The sequence below is a fragment of the Diabrotica undecimpunctata genome, chromosome 2 (genome assembly GCF_040954645.1).
Source record: "Diabrotica undecimpunctata isolate CICGRU chromosome 2, icDiaUnde3, whole genome shotgun sequence".
Taxonomy (NCBI): Eukaryota; Metazoa; Arthropoda; class Insecta; order Coleoptera; family Chrysomelidae; genus Diabrotica; species Diabrotica undecimpunctata.
The window spans coordinates 152,305,373-152,329,248 of record NC_092804.1 but is presented as its reverse complement, the minus strand read 5'-3'; the positions used below and the strand labels follow the sequence as shown (position 1 = coordinate 152,329,248).

Sequence of the window (23,876 nt, the reverse complement as noted above, 5' to 3'; positions counted from 1 at the left end):
TAAGATAATCTGTCTTTGACATATTCATATTGAGGCCCCATGTTTCATATTCTTTCTTTAGTTTTTTAAACAGGTAGTCGATGCCTTTCTCATCATTCGCTACGACTACCTGATCATCTGCGAAAAATAAAGTTGTTAGGCATTTACCACCGCCGATGTCTATTGTCATTCCGGATACTTGTTTCCTCTACTGCTTTAGCGATGATTAAATATATATTTTAAATAAAGTCGAAGATAAACAACATCCTTGTTTAAGCCCCTTTGTTATTGGAAATGATTCAGATATAAAGATTCCTTCTTTAACGACACTTCTTGCATTTTTGTATAGCTACTATTTTGCTACTCATTAAAAAGATCAGAGCATTGGCATGAGATAAAAAAATTCAAAAGCGTCGTAACATCATTACAGAAAATATGGAAAGGGGATGAAAAGCCGCTTTTAGAACCAGATGAATGGTGCGCAAGACCAACCAATCATTCAAACTGCCGAGCACTTTCTGTATGCTGACGACCCTGCTTTGGCTGTATAGAACAGTACCTTTGAAGGAATCGAAACTATACTCGAGAAAGCACTTTGGGACCTTACAATTTACTATGATGGGAACTCGCTAAATCTCACCCCCACCAAAACCCAAGTCTACTTTTTTCACCTAAGATCGAGAGAAGAAAAAGAAAGGTAAAGAACAGATGGAATGGACACCAACTGGAACACGCGAAGCATCCAGTATACTTTGGAGTAAAGTTAGGCAAAATATTGACATATAAAACACACTGCTAAAAGACCGCTCTAAAGGTAGGATCCCGTAACAACGCAACTCCGCTATTCTAAATAGAGCGCTTAGCCGAACGTGCTCCTAACTACAGCCAAGGCTCTTAGCTTCTCCACGGAGAAGTATTCATGCCCTGTCTGGGGTGGATCGGCACACGTTAAGAGTGGACGAATAGCATACCGAATAGCAACAGGGTATTTAAAATCAACCAGAGAAACTATATCAGTATGCGGAAATCGACCGACCAGACCTGTAAAGACGAACCACGGAGTACACCGAGCGCTTCAGGTAGTCATTTGACGATATGCATGTGATGTTCGGTGTGGAAGAGCACTCATACGATGACTTGCGGCTGAACTCCAGGCACGTTTTTTCTCAGTGGCATTCCCGTGAAACTTTCAAACTGCTATCGCCCAAAACCAAACACACCGACTGGTTTAAACTGCAACTGAAGGGCATGGGCAATACTAAGCCAAATGAGAAAGGGCCTAGTCGCGGTGAAGACCAACAGAGCAAGATGAGGCGAGCTCGACGAAAATGACACCTTATGTACGTACGGCTAACGACAGGACATAGACCACCTGCTCCAGTGCAACCAATGCCGGTTTTCATACACGATGAACGACCTGTGGAACGATAACAACAAGGCAATAAACGGTGCCCGATTCTAGGCCGAACACTTGAAATGATCACTCTTGTACATGAAAAAGTAAAGTAAGTCTAGAACCTGTCATTTATTTAATTTTTTTTTAAGTTAAAGGTATCACATCTTTAAATATATTATATTTGTTTGCATCTGTCGGAAAGTTTGCAATCCGACAGATGCAAACTGCGACAGATTTTATTTCTCGAATTTTCTTTCTAATGATTCCCTGAATTGATATGTTTTTATTCCGATTTTTTGCTTTAAATTTTTTCGTTCTTTCATTAGCTCAAGAATTTTTGCTGTCATCCAAGGTTTTCTTTTTCCTTTCAGTAATTTGACAGTTTTTTCAATAGAGAAAGGAGCATATTGATTTTTTTTTATTTGTAGTCAGCAGTTAGATTATGCTTTTGCATTATCTTCTTTTATTTTTCTTAAGGATTTGTTTATTTTAAATTCCGTTTCCTCATATGTGTTGTCCTGTTGAACATCCTTGGAGAGTTGGTTATTATTGTAGAATATCGATTTCTTATGTTGACAAGATAACCTATTTGATTTCGTAGTAGCCTACAGGTCTGCCTCAGCAGCAGAAGGCACCAATGCCTATTTTTTCTCTGTAAAAGTCTGTCTTTGTTCAAACTACCAAATTTTTTGACGGACTTTATCAAATAATGGTGAGGCCGAACGCATTGATTGGCAGAGAGAAAAAGGTTGGATTTTAAAGAGAAAATCAAGCATTTGTGCTTTTTGGTGCATAATACGCCTCCCCCTATGTAAAAGAAAAAATAATGTTCTGTCTCATTAAAATTTAGATTATATTATTTTTTGATTTTATTTTATTTATATTCATAGTTGTAATTTTTAAAGTTTTGGGTAAATTCTAGTTTCCAGAAATCTATTAAAAGATTAAAATATTTATTAGTTTTACATATTTCTGGGGAAAATTTGTTCATTTTAACTCTTTCCTTTAGAAAGTATGTACCCGGCAAATCCATTGGCTATTGTTGCCGCATTTGCGGCGACTGTAAATAATTCTGATAAGGACAATATGAATGACTTTGTAATTTACGTTTTTACTCAAGGTAAAATTATATAGTTCTTAGTAACTCCCTCCCCTCTACTAGGGGTATCTGTTAGGCATTTGTAATGTATTTTTAGTAGTATCGAAAGAAACTCAGTTCTGTAAACGTGCATAGTAAGCAATAAATAGTTCTACGATAATTTTTATAGCAAATATATCTCACGGTAAACTAATCGTGGGTCAAGGCAAATAAGATTGATCATTTTGGTTTTTGATGCTATATGCTTATATCATATCTGTTATACAAGAATTAAAAATCTGTTTTAATGTTCTATTTTGGTAAAAGATGTTTTTACAAAATATTTAAGAAAATGTTCTGTGATTTTTTCTTTTGCTTTTAGAACCACGTTTTTTAACAAATATTATCTAACATGCAGCAAGTATTATGTATGGTAACTAAGTAAGAAGATAGAAAGATTTAGACTAGCTATTCTTCAAATCAGTTTATATAAGAAGGTATCCGTATTTGGTAGCATAGTACTTTATCCGAAAAATATTTAACAATATTTTTTGCCGATACTTCAAATACAACTCAGCGCACACCTACTAGAATCCTCCTAGAAAAATTTACATTATCTCGGCTTCCACTGAAAAAATTGAGTCCATTTGAAATACATCGTAAAAACTTACTTTTTTTTTAATTTGGTGTAAGAGTCTAAGTATTATTATTATGTCATTGATATAAAATGAAAAAAAATATATGTTGATTTTCCGGTTACCCCCTCCACAGTTATCCCCTCCATTTTCCTATGTCGATCTTTCGAGAGTACCTTTATTTCGAAGGGCTGTAAGTTTCGAAAAATTCGATGAATTTTATAGCTATTTGATATATTAATATATATTTTTTATATATTTATTAGCTGTAAGTTTCAATATAAAGTTTAGATTTTCATTAAAAATTTGTGAAAATTTTACTTCTTGATGTTTATAAACAATGGAGATATGATTTAAAAAAAAATAGTCCCTAACTTCGTTCCTATTGGTCATAGGTTTTTTTTTAAATGTGAGTTTTTTTACCAGCTATCCAATGGTTCTACGTACAAGTCTGTAACTTGAAAAATATAAAAGTTATTACAATTGTTTATAAGTAAAAAATATACTCCTTTTTCAAACGTTTATTTTGTAAATTATTTTGATGAAAACGCAATATGCATTTAACTTCTGAGATAGTTTGAGTCTTAAAAAATCCTACGAAATTTGCTAAATGTGTCTAGCATCATTAATAGAGCAAGTTCAATAGTTTAAATATTTAGCCTCAGGGAAAAATAAATTAAATAGCTTTTAAACTATTTGACCAATCGGGGGGAAATTTAAAAGACGGTAATTCCTCGATGTTCAAATGTATTAATAACATTTTATTTTGTTAATAAAAAAATTAATAAAATTTATAAATTAGTGCAAAAAAACTGCTTTCTTGCAAATATCTCCGTAAATTATTTATCAATTTTAATTTAAAAAACGGGAAAATAAAGATATTCTTAATATAAAAAAATGATATAAATTATATTTGTATAAAATATAAAGGAAAAAACTTAAAGACAAAAAATCAAATTGTTACGTGTAAAAATACGGGTGAGTAATTTTTTATATTATTGCATAACCAGACTGGTCTAAAAGCTTTGACGATTCGCAAGGTAATTGGCGGTTTTAATAACGTACACTATTGCATTTTTATTTTTGGTGAAAACAACGATATTTGTTTTGTTGTCACAATAAAGTGAAACAGTCGGAAATAACGTTTATACATTTTTATCAATAGCAGAATCGTATATTTTTTAACTAAATATCAACTGTTTTAGAGTTTATTATATTTGTAAACGAACAGCTACGAAATATTGGCATATATTTTTGCTCCAGACGTATTACCTTAATATTCGTATATTTTATACCCGTTTATAGAAATATCCATGACCTTGACAAACAATGGTCATGTAACATGAATCGGAATCTTAAATACTGTAGATAATCTTTAAATCTAGGGCGTAAAAAACTAACATTTAGCGACTTGTCGCATAAATCGTTATGATCTTTTTCTTTCTTGTTTTAATAGATTTTAGTCACGAGAGTTGTTTGTGCACGTGAAAAATTGGATCAGTTTCGGTTTGTACCTGATTCTATCATCGGTGTTAAATACCTGCTACATATTTAACGCAATTTACACTTTAGATAACGAAAAGTATTAGTTTTTACCTATATGAGTAATAGATAATAAATAAAAAAAATATATGTAGGTCCATGCCAAAAAAAACTTATTTTTGGCAATCAGGAATCAGCAATTTAGGAAAAGGAAATTAAGTAGGTACTAGCAGATAATTTAACATAATCTGATTAAAAGAGGAGAACAAAATATGTTAAAAAGTGAATGTAAATAAGTAAAATAATAGTTAAAAATACAAGAAAGAAATTCCAATAAAAAAAATACAAGAAATAGAAACGAAACGGGTTAAGACAAGAATGCGGGCTAGCAATAAACAATCAAATTGCAACCATGCAAAAATATTTATAAATCAATTCTTGATTATGTAGAAAAGTAAGTAGAAAAAAAAAAAGCAAAAAACCATGCAAAATTAAAAAGAGAAAAATGTTATAGAAGAAAATACAACAAATTACACACCATAAGAGTAGAAGAGGCACCAGAAAATTTTACGAAGAAGCCAAACAACACACGCAAAAGTTCTTTTCAAAAAAAAACAATTTATAAAAATAAAATCTGAGGTATGACTAGTAAGAATGTGGAAATCCTTAAAAAATGAAATAGATAGTAAACAAGAGCTAGAGTTTGAAATAATCTACACAGCACAACAATTGGAAGAAGCTATAGGTTTTATACAAAGGATAAAAAAAAAATAGAGGAATATCGCTTGGCATAGATAGATTAACTGTAGAATTAATAAAAAACAGTAAATTATCTATTCGTATCCACGGAATAATGTGCTACATATACGGACACTTAAGTTATTCCAGAAACTGGAAATTAAAGGTCATACAAAAAGGGGGACAACAGAATTGGCGAAAATTATGGAAACTGATCAGTCTTTAATATTATCTATAAAATGTGCTGTTATTATGTTAACCAATGTACTGTCAACTTAAGCTGATTAATATATATATATATATATATACATATATATATACATATATATATATATATATACATATATGTATATATATATATATATATATATATATATATATATATATATATATATATATATATTAAACTTAGAGCTAAGATTAATATTATTATAAAAATTAATATTAAACTCACCAGTCTTCCGGGTTGAACCGCGTCGATATCCATTTTGCCGAGCTTTCGACATCCTCTCTGATGTCTTCTTCAGGGCTTCCAGATCAATACGCCTTTCCGATGATGCAAGTAGATCCGCTGAGCTTTCTTGTTTAAAACAAGCCCTCATCCAAAATGGCTACCGCGAAAATCACATCAATAGGAGCATCCACAGACATCAATCTCCCACTCAATCTCAATCCAAAGACTCAGACCCTTATCATACGAAAGCGTTTCTTCCTTACATCAAAGGTGTCACTGACAAAATCGACAAAATTCTTAAACCAAGAGGAATAAAAACAATATTTACCCCCCAACAAAAACTTTCATCTCTTGTTCGATCAATCAAAGACAATATTCCAAACGAACAGCACGGAGTTTATGAAATTCCTTGTGCAGACTGTCCCCGATCCTATATAGGCCAAACAAATCGTAGAATTCAAAATAGGATTTATGAACATTCCATTTCTGTTCGCAATTCCGATTCAATTTCAGCTCTCGGTCAACACCATCTTCATACAGGTCACAAAATTGATTTCGAAAACTCCAGAACCATAGCCCCCATCCGCTTTTATAAACCAAGAATTATCCGAGAAGCCATAGAAATAGAAAAAAGACCAAATTCCCTTAATAAAAGAGATGACGCCATACGGTTACCTTCTACATGGAGACCTCTCATAAACAAAATATCGCCCCCTCCATCTTCGAATCAAAATCCCACTGTCGGAAATGTTCGCGCCAACTCTCGCGCCAATCCCCACCCTAACCCCCACCTAGGCCACGTCACCATCGACGGTATAAATGAACCGTCCCCTGGTCCCAGTCGTAGTAGTGAACTAGTGAGTGAACTAGAAGTGACTAGTGAGTGTAGTAGTGTCTGGGGGCTCGGGAGACTGAGACCTCGGAAGCCCTGAAGAAGACATCAGAGAGGATGTCGAAAGCTCGGCAAAATGGATATCGACGCGGTTCAACCCGGAAGACTGGTGAGTTTAATATTAATTTTTATAATAATATTAATCTTAGCTCTAAGTTTAATTGTACTAACCGCGGAAATCTTTCCGAACATATATATATATATATATATATATATATATATATATATATATATATATATATATATATATATATATATATATATATATATATATATATATATATATATATATATATATATATATATATATATATATATATATATATATATATATATATATATATATATATATATATATATATATATATATATATATATATATATATATATATATATATATATATATATATATATATATATATATATATATATATATATATATATATATATATATATATATATATATATATATATATATATATATATATATATATATATATATATATATATATATATATATATATATATATATATATATATATATATATATATATATATATATATATATATATATATATATATATATATATATATATATATATATATATATATATATATATATATATATGTATATATATATATATATATATATATATATATATATATATATATATATATATATATATATATATATATATATGTATGTATATACAGGGTGGCGCACCGAAAACGAAACAGATGCATTTACTGGCAGATGATTCCTTTTTAAAAAAAACGCTTGGACCCGTCGATTTTGTTATCGAGGGAAAACAAAATTGGCATAAAATCACATTAACATTTGCAGCCCCCTAAGCGGGGGTGGCACCATCCCTAAAATCTTAAATAGAAAGGGGGGTCGAATGATCCATCATTTAAAAGGTCTTTCAACTCCCTTTACAATGATGTAAAATTCATGTACTTCAATTCAGTAGTTTTGGAGATTTATTGATTTAAAGTTTAAATACATCATCGTAAGAGGAGATCAATACATAGCAGCAAAGTTGTTAAAAAATAAAGAATGAACTGACCTGTCAGCCGAGTAAATGTTGAAAATGACCACCATTACTTTCCATGCAATAATAAAGATTTTGCTGAAAACGTTGCCGGACATTTTGCAATATTTGAGGAGTAATTTGATGGCACTCATTCACAATTCTTTGTCGTAAATCTTCTAAGGATGTTGGCTGAGTAGCATAGATTTTGCTTTTTAAGTAACCCCACAAAAAGAAATCCAAAGGTGATAAATCTGGCGATCTTGGGGGCCATTCAACGGCACCTCTTCTACCAATCCATTGACCTGGAAAGGTCTGATCTAAATAATGCCGAACTCTTAATGCGTAATGTGGTGGGGCACCATCCTGTTGGAACATCAACATATTCTCAACGAATCGACCATCATTCTGATTTTCAATTATATCTGTTAGCGCAGGATCTATGGCATTTTGCAGTAATTCCAAATACATTTCACCAGTCAAATTTCCAGGTAAGAAAAAAGGACCAACCAAATGATCGCCAAAAATGCCAGCCCAAACATTTAATTTTTGTGGCTGCTGTGTGTGTACCTCATGGTAAATTCTGGGATTAGAGTCCGACCAATATCGACAATTATGACGATTTACTTCGCCATTTAAAAATAGGAACATTCGTCGGAAAAGCAAATGTTAAATAAAAATTGTTCATCGTTTGTAATTCGTTCACTCATAACTTCACAAAATTCTAATCGCTTATCAAAATCGTCTTCATTAAGTTCTTGTACAAGGTGAATTTTATACGGATGAAAATTATGGGCCTTTAGAATCCGTTGGATAGTACGTCGACTAACATCACACGAAGTTTGCAATTTGCGGGTACTTAATGTAGGATCTACAATAACTTGCCCTAAAACCCCCACTTCTGTTGCTTCGTTCCTTATAGGATTTTCAATATTACGTTTTTTATTGGCGACTGATCCAGTTTCCCGAAATTTAGCTATAAGTTCTAGAACATATTTTCGGTGCACATTATTGTTCTCATGTCGCTCATTAAAAATTTGTGCTGTTCTATTAGCGCACTGATTATTTCCGAAAAATATTTCAATAATTTCAACCCTTTCTGCCGTGGAATATACCATGGTTAATTTATGTATAAAGCAATAAATGATATTTTAACAACAAAGATTGGTCAAATCAATCGCAAACTAATGTACTATTTCCTATTTAAAATAAGTACGTGGCATTCTCTACTTATCTTTCTTCAAGAAACAAATTTTTTTGTCACAAAGGACACTTCAATTGCTATTTTTATTATTGATAAACCATGTGCGTAGTAAATAAAAGCATTTACTTATCAAGAAAATGCTTTTACTCAAATTTCTTCTAAAAGAAGTACAAACTAATTTGATGTACCTATTAAAGTCTACTTTAAACTTTAAATCAATAAATCTCCAAAACTACTGAATTGAATACATGAATTTTACATCATTATAAAGGGAGTTGAAAGACCTTTCAAATAATGGATCATTCGACCCCCCTTTTCATTTAAGATTTTAGGGATGATGCTAACCCCGCTTAAGGGGCTGCAAATGTTAAAGTGTATATATATATATATATATATATATATATATATATATATATATATACTAGATCCTAATCTTATACCATAAACTTATAAAAAGTATGCCTTATAAAAACTTATATAAGTTAATATTAACACATGATGAATAAATAAATAGAACAGTATAGGCAGTATGTAGATGACCAGCTGGAGATAAAAAGACAAGCAGATGCACATGAAACCACAAGAGAAGCAAAAAGAGATATCGAGAACACATGGACAAGTTTTAAAAAAAACTTATAGAAACAGGAGAAGGTCAAACAAGAAGGCAAAATTCCATCGAAAGAAGGTTCTGGATAAAGATCTTGAAACTGATGAATGAATAACGCCAAGAAAAAAACAAAAATTGCCAGGCATATTTAAGTCTCAACAAGGAAATTGAGAAATACATGTAGGTATCAAAGGAACAATGGCTGAACGACAGGTGTAAAGAGGTAGAACAACTTCAGCAAGAACAATAAAACGAATCGAAAAATAAAAGACGTGTCCAAACGTGACGCCCAAAAATGACTATAACGAAAAACTAAAATAACAACCCTAAAAAACACATTTGAGGAAGATACCTATGAGAATTATTAGAAGACAATAGACCAGATAAGTAGACCTATAGAAAAAGGAGACCAGCTTCCCACATTGACGGTAGAAGGACTATAAAAAAAATAAAGTGCAAAAAAGATCCTGGAGAAGACTCTCTAGTAGCAGAAAACTTCAAACACCTCAGCAAAACGTCAGTTAATAAATTAACGTATTTATTAAATGACACATATAAAATAGAACCGCTTCCAAAGGACTGGATGATTTTTAAATTCATCCTTCTTCAAAAACGAAAGATAGCAACAAAATATACAGAAGAATAAACGACAATTTTTGCTTATAAAGAATATATAAACAATTTAAAATCACTATTTGATTTTAAAGGCTAAAACTGAATACCGGTAAATTATATAGAAAAGTGATACAATTTCACCGAAAAAGCCTGAAAAATTTTTTAAAATAAGGGTTTTTAGATTTCTAAGGATCGTAGGATATTGCATTTTCTTTTAATTCGTGTGAAAATGCCAACATTTCGATTAAACAAAATTAAGTTCTTATATGTTAATACGTCTGAGTTATTTTAAATTTTTATAAGCTTAAAATCACGATACGTTTTATGCCTATTTTACAATATAGAACATTTAAGTGATAGATTCAACTTGATAGTGAAGTGATAGATTCACCGTTACTTGATAGAAGTTTATTTTATCTAGCAATATAACACTGAAACCTTTTGTTTTTAACACTTCCACAAAATTTATTACCACTACAACTGTTTTGTCAGAGCGCTTCTCTCAATTGAGCTATTTTTGTTATGCGTCTAACATTTTATAGTCTTTAACCGAATAAGATCTGGATGGGAGAACTATTTGTCTCAAGTTGGTCGTTCACAATTATATCTACATTTTTTAATTTGTTAATTTCCACAGATTATAATAATGATGTCCTAAGGCCATTATTTTGAATATGAAAAATTTAAAATTGATTATTAAAAGAATTATTATAATCTGGAAGACGAAGTATGTACTTAGAATCTGTTTTTCTATTATTGAAAGCCCTTTTGTGTTCTGCTATCCGGTTGTTAAACTTGAGAAAGGCATTCTGGCGAAACAGCTGTGGTGATAATAAATTAAATGTGGAAGTGTTCTTTTGCAATAATTGTTAGAGAAACTTCTTGAAATTTGTATAGCTGATTATATATGATATTGCTCCTATTATCACGCCAAATTAAAGTTTTTTGTGTTATTTTCAAAAAGTTATTAATGATTTACAAGAAATCGACTTTTGAAGCCATCTTTGTAATAATTAGGCAAAAAATTAACAAAAATAACTTAACAAAGTTCTTATTTTAAAGGATTTTCTATGCTTTTTCAGTAAAATTGTGCTACATTTTCATATAATTTACCGGTCTTCTCATTCACTTTTAGTATATAAAATCAAATATCAATCTTACAGGTTTGTATATTGTTTATAAGTAAAAAATGACATGTTTTGCATATTTTGTTTATTACATATTGTTATCACCAAGTTTATTAAAAGCAGTTGTTATGTCATCGAATGCCATAGTCTGTGGACTAGTACGCATTTCGATGCACATCGCCCCACGTTGGGCGCCATGTCACCTCGGGGGGAACAAATAAGGGTCTAACCACCTTCGGTCGGTGTCTCCGGGTGCTCTGTAGAGGGCTTCGAATATACTGTCGAGAGCTCCTCTACTTAAGTCCATTTTCGGGTTATGGACTTGGAAAATATTTATCTTCGGTGTCTTGCCTTTTTCAAGGCAAGATATTTCTTACATGACAATTTCTTTGTTGAAATAAAAACACCAAGTTAAGTTGAAACAATTCTCAGCCACAGAGTATGGAAAATAAATGCAGGAAGCAGAGCCCCGAGAGCACTAAGCTCTCGGAGAGCCCGTGAGGGACTGACCTGGCTGACCTGAAAATCGCCAATAATTATATGCGCTGTTCGAGCGATAAATAGGGATTTCCAGGTCAAGAGCCAATGGGAAAATTCGAGGCGGGGCGATGCGCATCGAAATGCGTACTAGTCCACAGACTATGGCATTCGATGACAGTTAGACACCTGTACCAAAGAGCGTCAAGAAAAAGGCTTTTTATTTGGTAATTTCTCTGGTCTTTACGTTATAAATACATACGTAAATATAATAAGGTAAATACGACTAAGGAACCGTAAGTTACGCTCGTAGTCGTTTTTGTGGGTATTACTATCATTGATTGTAGTTTTGGTATTAATATTTATATTTGCAGAGGTAAGTAGATTTGTAGAAAGGTAATTTTGTTTTGTTTGGTAGCAAACAAGAGCTTTGCGGACCGCCTGCGGCTCACTGGATTCTGGTTTCCGATAGCAGGTGTAAACTGTATACGTTGATTGAACTGTATTGATAACAGTTGATAGTATTTAGCAACAGTCTAAAACATCATAACCAAAACTTAGTAAAGATACTAGAAAGATTGAGAAAAGTAAATCTGAAATTAAATCCGAATGAAAGTGAGTTTGTGAAGAAAGAACTCTTTCCGAGTTTGTAAAGAAAGAACTTTTATACCTCTTATACTTAGGACATTGAATCTAAAGTAAGAGTACCTATAGTGCAAAATTCAGAAAAATTGCAATGGAACAGATTTTGCATTCTACACTGCAGAATGCAAAATAAACAAAACGTATTATTTGCGAATTATTATAGAAAATCCACAAGGAAAATGAAATTCCTATAGTCGGCTGTAGATCATAAATTATGAAAATTTTCTTTAAAAAACCTTTATAAAAGGAATATAGCATTCTAAAAATGCCCTTTCAAGTTACATCACCGAACGTTTTCGGACTAATAAGTTCATTATCAGTGCAGTTACCAGGTATACATAAGTGAAGTCACTAAATATATGGATAAAATCCTTAAAATGTTGTTATTTTTGTAAATGAATACATATCTGTTAATAAATTTAAATTAAGTTTTAGTTATAAACATATTTACATCATGGCAATGTAAGACTCTCAGGGGTTGCCAACCTAAGAGAAGGTGTCTCTATGGGTGTTCGATAGCAACTTTGCATACATGTATACTTAGTAACTGCACTGATGATGGACTTATTAGACTTAAAACGTTATGTCATGTAACCCAAAAGGGCATTTTTATAACATATATACCTTTTATAAAGGTTTTCTTAAATAAACGTTTTTATTATAGAAAACACCTAAACCATTTTGTAGAGATAGCTGTACTATTTAATAGATTAACAAGGAAAAATGTGAAATTTCAGTGAAAAACAGAATACCAAAAAGTATTTGTTAATTTTAAGAATGCGTTGTCAAATACCCCCATGATGATTTTCAAATTTATTACAGGGAAACAAGTTTATTCTAAGGACAAATGCTTCAGGCATAGCACTAGGAGCTACTCTTATAAAGTGTAAGGAAGCATTTCCAAATGAAGACATTGGTCTTCTTCTTCAAATGGCGCTACAACCCTTTGTGAGTCTTGGCCTGCTTAACAATGTTCTTCCATCCCTGTCGGATACTTTCCTCGCCACTGCCTGATGTTCATGGTTTTAAGATTCCTCTCTACGTAGCCGTCGTCTATCTATCTTTGACGAGGTCTTTCTCTTGTTCTGTTTCTTTGGGGCTTATATCTCTGGACTACTTTTACAGCTCGATTATCTAGCATTCTTTCTAGGTGACCAAGCCAGTTTAGTCTTTGTGACTTTACAAATCTAACAATATCTGCGCTCTGCATTAGTTCATCCAGCTCATGGTTCATTTTAATTCTCTACAAACCATCGCTGCATTGGGTTGGTCCAACTATCTTCCTTAGTATTTTGGGCTAAAATATTTTCAGTTGATTTTCATCAGTGGTTGGAGAAATTAATTTTAGGTTCAACTCGTGTACACTAGCTCTGAAGGTCTTGAAGAAGCTGACAGGCATGATCTACCCGGTCTGCCTATACGGACCTATAAGGACTATGTCGTCTACAAATCTCAAGTTGTTCAGAAATTCTCCATTTATGTTGACTCCAATATTCTCCCAATTATTGTTTCTCATAGCACTCTGTAACAAAGCGATGAATAGCTTAGGAGAGATGGTATCTCCTTGCCTAATACCCCTCTCGAGGGGAAATGTATTTGTGTTGCCATGATACATTCTAACTGCAGCTGTTGCGCTATTATATATATTCCGAAGAAGAGTTGTGTACCTATGATCAATACTGCACTCTGTAAGAGCTCTTAATATGGAGCTATGCTGGACTGAGTCAAACGCTTTCTCAAAGTCTACAAATATTAATATAAATGGCTTGTTGTATTCTATAACTTTCTCTATTAAGGATTTTATTACTTGTAGGTGGTCATTCGTTCTAAAGCCACTCCTAAATCCGGCCTGCTCTAATGGTTGGTGAAAATCCAGCTTATGTTCCAGTCTGTTAATAATTATTCTAATAAAGAGCTTATATAAATAAGATAACAAGCTGATAGATCTGTAGTTTATATTATATATGACTATTAAAACATAAGCTTTAAAATAACATTGTAATAACCAAGACATTACGTGATTCAATTTAATTTAAAATAAACAAAATGTGAGTTAACAGTCGGCATACCTCTTACGCGACTTTGTAGAGTCCGTAGAAATTATGTGTCATATATTTCACATTTAAATGCAACCTTTGGTATTACGAAAATATTAGAAGTAGAGTTTAGATATTGTCTCTTACTATTACTAGTACAGTCTAGTACTAGTATTACTTTCTTCATTGCTAGCAATTGCTTTATGTATTGACACATATAACGATATTACTCTGTTGTGCTTTGCCAGGTCCTGAAGGGTTTTTTTGCAGATTCAAGCTGTTACAGTCCCAAAAGTTGTAGAATTTAGTCCTTACTTAAGTTTGGATAAAAGATGTAATAATTTTTTTGGTTGAATTAAGGTATTTTTTCAGTCACATAAACACGTATCTGGATTTCTTTATTGCAGCTATCAAGAATGATCCTTTTTACATCCATATGTAGTGGGAAAAATCTGTCATTACCTGTATGGTACCAATCTCATTGCACTCATGATTATTATACAAGTCTTTGGATGTTTTACCATTGTTATTGTCCTTTTTGAGTTGTTTTTTCATTTGTGCGCATTTGACGTAAATTTTTTCAGAATAATACGAGACACTTGACTTGTTGCTAAGAACAATAATGTTATTTTATTCATGGTCAGGGGTTCAATTGTTAATTTTTACCCATTAGTAAAAAACTAACCAAAAGAAATTAACATAAGTTAAGAAAACCAGTGTTGTAATTACTACTCTTAAGGTACTTTGCATGCGATCATAATAGTACTGTTATGCTTATCTTTACCCACTACAACTAGCATAAGCCCAGACCATGAATTTTTCTATGAGATGGGCAATCACTAGCGACCATAGTAGAGTTAAAGAAAATAATTTACCGTTCTTACAGTGGTTCACTGATTTACGAGGTAGGTACATACTTCTAGTAGTTACTATGAACTGAATCGATTTGGTTATAGAAATATAATTTCATGGTTAAAATGAAGGTACAAACGTTTGTTTTGAAAACTGCTTTCGAAATAAAAAATCAGTTTTTTAATCTGTTGATGTTTTTTAACCAGATAATTGATAAATGATAAAAAGCCAAAAGGGCGTCACCTTCTACCATTTTAAATTACGTTTTCTACATTAATTTTATCGTCTTATTTTGAAAAACTGCATAGTTTTTCTTGTTTTACAGCAAATTTTAGCCTTCAGGCAAAATAAATGGTATAAAATTATTTTCTGAAAATACTAGGCAACATGAACAACTCAATAAAATTTAGCATAAAAAACACTTAAAAAAATATTAAAATTTTTCAGAATATCCTATAAAAAAAACATGAAAACGAACAAATTGTTTTTAAGTGGCAATAACACATTTTAACATTATTAATTATTTAGGACTTACCTATAACGGTTAAGTTAATTGCGAAATTCCGCGTTGGGGACACTTTAAAATCCACTCTACACCTGTAAACCCCTTCATCGTCCAATTGAACGCCATCAAGTGTTAAGGCTGCAGGTTTGGAAACAGTGACGAAATAAGCTCGAGGTCCAAATATCTTCGAATCAGACCAGTGAAGCGCTTTATTGAACGCCCTGCCTCTAACATCGAAACTGAAACAAAACAAATAGTAAATGCGACGGTGAAAAGAAAACAAGTAGTGCTGAAATTTTGTTTTCAATTTAAAAGCGAGTATGAGGTGCATTTTAAACGAAAATATATCTGTTTTAGAAAAATATTGTTTCAGAGCTTTACAGTTCGCAGTTTTATAGTTCGGTAGGTTGATTTGCTGTTATTGGAAACACTACTATAAATTTTCTAATTTTTATTTGATTGTTCGCACATAACGATTTCATTTCTACAAAAAATAAACTCTACTATACCTGTAAGCATATACAAATGTATAACGCATATAAGTATATAAATAAATACAAGAAAAACGGGACAATTAGTCTAAGATATATTATAGACAATAAACATAACAGCAGGGTTAGTACTTTTTATTTGAGATAGTAATACAAAAATTCATGATTTGAAACAACTAGTGGTAACAAGATTAGTCAAATCCTGCTTATGGCTAAAAGTACCAACCTTTTTAACTACAGTATTGCATATTCTCTTCCATCTGTTGCAGTGTCGTCGACACAAGTGCGAGTTCGTTTACGGGGCTCTCCTTGATGAATCTCTCCTGAATGATGTACACCTCACTGGACCTATGTCCATTCTAATATTCAAGCCTTGTCCAAGGACTTTTCTTTACCTGATTTGCATAATGTAGCGTCTGATGATAACGCTGCCGATACAGCTTCGCGGTACACTTGATCTAACGAAAACTTAACGTTTTGAGCCAAAATTCTATTAACTTAGATAGTGCGACCATAACTGGATCAAAAGTTAATAGAGTGGTATTACACCCACCTATAGATTTAGCATTCAGGGTAAATATGATCAAAATGTATTCTTCTTATTCTTGTTTGCATCAAGTAGAGGCATTTGTATTTCATTTCAGCAGGAACATTAGTAAAATGCAAGCTGACTTGCATATTATTTGAGACACAAAATGTCTTCCATTTCCTTGTGTAATAAAATTGTTGCCATCTGGTATTACCAATCTGGATAATGAGTTGGATTTTTTAAATTTATTTTCAGAGAAAAGCGTTGACTGTGTTAACTTTAGCAGTATGTTAGTAAATACCAACATTCCTCTTGCTCAAAAGCATTCTATTCTTTTTCCTTTGAACAAAGTATTTATTTCAATAATGTTCAAGAAACACGTATGGTTGGAACATGCAGAGCTTCAAACTACGTACGATTTTGGATGTTTCAGACTTATTTTATGATATTGGATGTCGCATATATCATTACGTTACTTGATCAAGATTTCTATATATTGCTAGAGATTATGGGAAATAAGTTTTCCTTAAAGCTTATATATCTTTATTTATTCGTGTGTTCGCTCCACGTTATATTAAAAATAACAGCTTTACCTATGGAAAGCTAAGTATTTTCTGTTCTCGTTGAACGAATTATTTAAGGTCCAGAGAGTTCTTAGAAGCTGCACCATTTTGTTTTTGTTTGTTTCAGAATTTCCTTTTGCTTACAAAAGCTATGTAAGCTTATACGGAATAGTATATTATCGTATTTTATCTTTTCTCTTATTTATCGCAGTTCTTGTTGATCCTAATTTTCTAAGTCTACTCATAGCTAAGAATGATTCACTTCTTTTTACTGACAGAGAGCTAGAGTCGCAATCTGAAATTTGTTTATTTCCATTAAAATTATCATAATTATCGTTTATGGCTAAAGCTTATGAAAGAATAAAGTTTCTTGGTTTTACATTTTTGCATTTTCGTCGTGCTTATGTTTATCCAGGTAGATTACTAATATCTAGAGACAGTATTACAGTTCATTATGTTACCTTCTTCTGCTTTTGGTGTTGATTTATTTCTTTGTTTGGAATATTGCGATCATTTGAGCTACAATTATTCTGTTTACTTATCTTTAACTTAGTTGTTGTTGTGGAGAACCATTTCCTGAAGTTGGTCAACCAAGATATTCGTTTTTTCCCAATTCCTCTTTTTCGGAATAATTTGAAAGATAATTTCTTGTATAAATATTTGATGTATATATTGGTCAACATGTGTATTGTGTTTTCAAATAGTCTCTAAAACACCGTGTTCCATTTATACCTACTTGCCTATTTGCACAATTTCAATAAATAGTATGTTCGTTCTAGCTTACAAATTAAATATTAAACATAATTATAATGCGAAATTTGAGCATGAAACATTCTACAACAGACTGTTTCGTTTTGTAATATTATGTAAATAACTTTCATCTTTACATAACAATTGCTTTTTAAAATTCAACAAAATGTTGGGGGTAATAAAGGAAACAAAGTTTACTACATGTCCTGTTCACAATAGAGTGACTTGTAACATTAGTTTACATTTCCATTTCGCATAATATTTTCATTTTCCATCCGTAGACACTTACATTGCCTGCCTAACGGGGATGAAGAATGGAAGTGGGGTTTAAAATATATACAGCTAACAATTTCTACTTTTAAGAAAATATTAACTCTATTTGATTCTTCTTAATAACAAACGTATTCAAAATCAAAAGTATTAAAAATTTCGTTGTCTCCACATATAATTTTTTTAATGCGTAGAATAATTTGCATTGTGCCTGAACGTTATAAATCCTGATGTTTTGTAAGGAATGTTATTCTTGATTTTATTTATTTATGGACATGGTCCTCCTGTTTTATATTACACTGCTATATATCCAGTTGCTGTCATGTGACCATATATTTTTTAAGGTTATATTTCAATATCACAAAACAAATATTGTGGTAAATAGTAGTTTGGAATTATGAGTACAGAAAAAAGGTCAATTTTTGCTAACAGACAAGCAAATGTTTCATCGAAGAAGTGATTCCGGAAGTAAGAAAAGTCGATCTGAAAAATTATCGTGTAATCGTAGTAATACTAAAGGGTCATTTTAAGATTGTGGATAATCCTTTGGTTCAAGAATGGGTAAAGTGAGGTAGTATTAATTGGAACAAAATAAGTTCCAGTGTAACATTATCCAGTGCAATATTGGAGTGGGATGTAGCATTATCCAGAAATAATACCACTTTTCTATTCCGCGGTTTCATTATCGTATCAAATAATTTGTGGAGCCATGTAGTCATGATCTGTACTGTCATATATGCTTTTTTATTGGAGACCCATTTACGCCGCAACTTATCGATGTCTGCTGCTTAAAATATCGAGAATTTTTACTTTTGTCTATGATAAATGACTGCTCCTTTTCACCTTCCATATTTGCACAGAACAAAAATTGCAATTCGTTGTTTTGCAGTTTATTTTCCACTTAACACTTGTCATCTAGAATCGGGTCCTGCAAACGGATGCCTTCCTTCTATCCTGCCTACCAACTAAAACCACCCTTTTCTACTTGTGCGCAGTCGACTGTTGCACGCACCGTACTCCGAAGGTGGGATGGCTGCTGTATGGCTGAGCACACTTTCGGAGCACCCCCTTCCCTTATCTGAATCTTATCTCTGTCGTTAGTTCGGCTGGTGTTTCTCTTCTTCTTCTGTTTTTAATGACTGCTCGGATGTAATTGTGTATACTATTCCATCCGCCATCTTCACGATTATCTCTCTTACACTCACAGGATTCATACCTGTTTCTCTATACGTTCTGTTTCTCTCCACTATCCATCTATTACACTCCAGCATTGTGTAAGTAACAGTGTCGAAGTATTCGCAGTATAGGGGTTTATCTGCATCTCTCTTTCTGAACCTATAAAGATACGCTCTAAAACACCCTAGTCTTGTGAGCACTTGCATTAGGAAGTAATCCAGTCACCTGTGACCACAGTCCATCCAGTCCCTTAGGTTCGGGATCAGCATTTTAGTCCACCGAGCAACATCTTCCGTTTTGTTCCACTCTTCTTGCCATCTTTCCATTGATCTTATCCTTTCTGCTTTTTTTATGGCTGTTGTCAAATGCACTCTTCTCTCATAGAAATGTACTGTGTATGTGTACTGATAACACATGCAGAGGAACCCAACGCGTGATTCACAAGGCTGCTGCAGATACAGTCCTGTAGGCGCATGCTACTCGCAACAGACTCGTTGTGTCTACTCGTATCATGAGCGCCTTGTAGGTTGGTATCTCTACCGCCCCACTCCAGACTGGTGCCGTGTAAAAGACGAATGACGAAACACCGTGTAAGGCCCTTCCCACCTTCCCCATCGCAGCCGCACTCTTTGGTGCTTTCTGGGCTATATGCCTCCCCCATCCGCCATATTGGTATAGCGTCACTTTCAGATATTTAACGCATTACTTTGATGTTAATTGTACTCGTGCACATTAAAGTTGTATTGCACATTGACTGCAGACCCGTCTCGTCTTTATCGTCTTTATCCCGGGTGCATAATGCTTTGAAATGTCAAATAGATTGCTTTTCCAAGATTTCACGTTTTCGACAATAACATCAGTGGATTCGCCACATATTATTTTAAATAATAGCTATTGTTTCGACGATAAAATCTTTCTAACCACCCATTTGATGCGTTAAAGTCAGTTAGTCCTAGATATTGCGCAACTTTAAGGGGTTTGGCTTGATATATAGGCTCAGATATCGACAAGTTTATGTTTTGAGCCTTACAAAACCAATTAAACACATCTTTTCTTTTTGGTTCAGCGTTACCATCTTCTTGAAACACATTTCCGACCTCTCTTTTATTTTGTAGTAAAATGGTCACTTGACTCTTGCATACTTTAAATTTTTCGTCCAACTTCCTGGTACTTATACCACTTTCTTCACTTTCGTTAATTATATTTATTTTCTCTTGATAGAGAGGTGTTCCCTTTTTTTTACCTATATTCGTTAGTTCCAAATCAACACTAAAACCACGATTAAAAAACTATCGAGTATTACGCAGTGCCTAATACGCACTGTTAGTGTAAGCCCCTAAACTAATGTAGGATTAAAGATTGGACACGAGAAGAATTTTGGTTATTTAGGTTATGTTACTTCTTATCAACTGTTAGATGTAAGCACATGTTTTGTTAATATTCTTATGCTTATTATTCAATAAACTTTTTATTAATCGATCGATTCATCACGCCGCACCAAGGAGAAAAACTTCAATAAGCAGTTAACACAAAAATGTTTAAAATTGAACCAGATCTTACAAGCTTGAAACATAAATTTTATGGATCCACCTTCTTCTTCTTTGTGTGCCGTGCTTGTATTCAAGCGTTGGCTATCGTCATATTGACAAGCTGATGAAACTATTCTCGGTCGGCAGCTAGATGAAACGTTCGACCTGTCCATTGTCCAATGTTACGCAGCCAGGACAGTTGTTTTCTTCCGACCCAACGTTTTTCTTCGATTTTGTCCTGAATGATTAACCGGAGTAAGCGATATTTAGGTTTTCTCATTTTATGACCGAAGTATTGGACCTTTCTCATTTTGATGATGTTGATCAATGCTCGCTCTTTGTGCACGGTCTCTAGCACGCGTTCGTTAGATATGTGTGCTGTCCACGGGATTCTGAGCATGCGACGGTAACACCATAACTCAAACGCTTCTAATTTGTTAAGATTTTTTATTTTTGTTGTCCAGGTTTCACATCTATAGAACAAAGTGGACCAGACGTAGCACTTCAATACTCTTAGACGTGTGGTCAACGACAGACTTCTACTGCATAATACAGAAGGCCAGTTAATAAAGTTTTTCCGTGCGAGTTCTATTCTTGTCGAATTTCCTCGTCACTTTTAACCCTGCAGTCAATCCAGCTACCCAGATATCTAAAGTGTTCCACCCTTTCCAGGATTTTGTTATCTAATCTTAGTACTGAGTCTTCGATATTAATTTTTCCGACCACCATCCATTTTGTTTTTTTTTGCGTTGATTGTTAAGCCCTTTTCAGTGCATTCGTTGTTTACAGCATTCAACAGGGTTTGAAGAACTTCTAGGCTATCTGCCATTATTGCGGTGTCATCGGCGTATCTGATGTTGTTAATAATTTCACCACCGATCTTAACACCTTCGAGGCGATTATTTAACGCTATTTCAAAACTGGTTCAGTGTAGGCATTAAACAACATCGGTGACATAACACCGATATATCCACCTACCATCAAGGAATTTGTACCATATTTCTATTTATTAAGAATGGTCGAATTTTATTGTCCTTTATTTATGTCGATTTTATCAATGACGGGTACCATGAAATTCCGATGATGGGTGCTCGTGGTCGTTTAAGAAAATTGTCGATACAAAGAGATATAAAAGAACGGGGATGTCTAGTGGTCTAGAGTGGTCTAGTGATCTAGTGGTCTTCTCAGAGAAGAAGAAGGGAAATCTAAATATCTAACTGTATAATAATTTGTGTACATAAAATTTGCCAGTTTGTAAAACGGTAAAGTAATATTTTTTCAACTATTTGTTTGTTGTATTCAATTATGTAAAATACGTATTTGTCGGTTTTATTGAAAAAAAATTAGTACATATTGAAATTGCCCAGTATTAAGTTTTTCGTGTATAAACAATTTAAATTTCTATTATTCTAAGAACGATTTGTGAGTGAAAGTGCATGGGATTTTGTGGAGATTGTTAGCAGATATTAAGAGGCAAAACAAGTATTTGGAAATCGGAGGGTAGAATTTCCTAGGAACAGGTAAAATGATTACTACGGGAAATTCAAAGGATATTTGTGTTGACCAATAAAAAGGAAAGAATGTTCATTGAGAGAAGGGGGCTACATTAGAGGAGAAATTTTGGAAATGAAAAAAACAGCAGTGTGTTCGAGATAGCAGATAGGAGCAGTTGGTGACTTAGAAAAAAATAAAAAGTTCCGGTCTACGTTAAACAAAAGCTTTTTTTGGCATCTGTAAAAGTTAAAAAGTAGCAAGTGAATTTTTTTTTTAAAGTAAAAGATTAAATTCAGTGATCAGTGACAATGGTTTGTAAGTACTCAATTAATTGTATCCTGACATCGTATATAGAAATTATTCCAAGGTGTTCACCTATATTTCTAACGTGTTTTATGTGTTTTAAAAGTATTTCTTAGAAGCAGTAATAATTCATTTTGTATCTATACTGGGTAATTTGCTATCTTTAAATAACTTACGGTATTTTTTTATATTGTACATTAAATTAAATACTCGTTTCAGAGAGTATTTGTTTAAACAATTTATTATATCATTAAAAATTTCCATTTATTTCTAAAATCCTGAGATTACTTATTAATTTAAGCTAGCCCAATTATAATTTTGCATAATTACATTAAGAAAATAAGTAGAATCAAAACAATACATATATATATATATATATATATATATATATATATATATATATATATATATATATATTGTTATGATTCATTTTATCCGCCAAAGATAAAATTAAAATTACTAAATAGACCATCTAAATAGATTTTCAAGATATCCCGGAGAGTTGTTATGCTATGTAAAAATTAAAAATAATATTGGTTTGCTCTTAATATATTTCAAATTATAAAATATAATAATTCAAAATATTTCAACTGATAAACTATGAAAGATATTTCAAAGAAAAGAAAGTCCATTATCTTTGGATTACCTGTAGTAAACAAAATTTAAGATATGCATAAATTATTTTCTTTGTAAAATATATTTGAGTGAACGTAGTGAATTGAACAATACGACCGGGTTTTCCAAATGGACTTGTACAGTGAATAAAGACAATAGGGTAGAATTTAGAAATTATATTTCTCCGATAGTTCTTAAGAATTTGTAGAAACCGATTAGCATGTTAATAGTTTGTAGGAAAGTTATAATTGTAGTTAAAATTGTTGTGTGTTATCTAAATGGGTATAAATATAACTTTGATTGGCAAAGAGTGACAAAAAGTGGGAGAGATGGAGGAATGAGAGTTTAGCTAGATTTTAGAGGGAAATATCATCAGTTGTTTTCCAAGGGTGCAAGGCGAACA

The 23,876-nt window shown here is 32.6% G+C and overlaps 1 protein-coding gene across 1 annotated transcript in view; it reads right to left on the bottom strand.

The window, feature by feature from the left end:
* LOC140435052 (protein turtle homolog A-like) overlaps positions 1–23,876 on the bottom strand; it is a 580,999-nt gene that overhangs the window by 257,996 nt on the left and 299,127 nt on the right. The window contains exon 2 of the mRNA XM_072523739.1: positions 15,784–15,992. Coding sequence (XP_072379840.1) covers positions 15,784–15,992 — 209 coding nt within the window. The remainder of the gene's footprint in view (positions 1–15,783; positions 15,993–23,876) is intronic.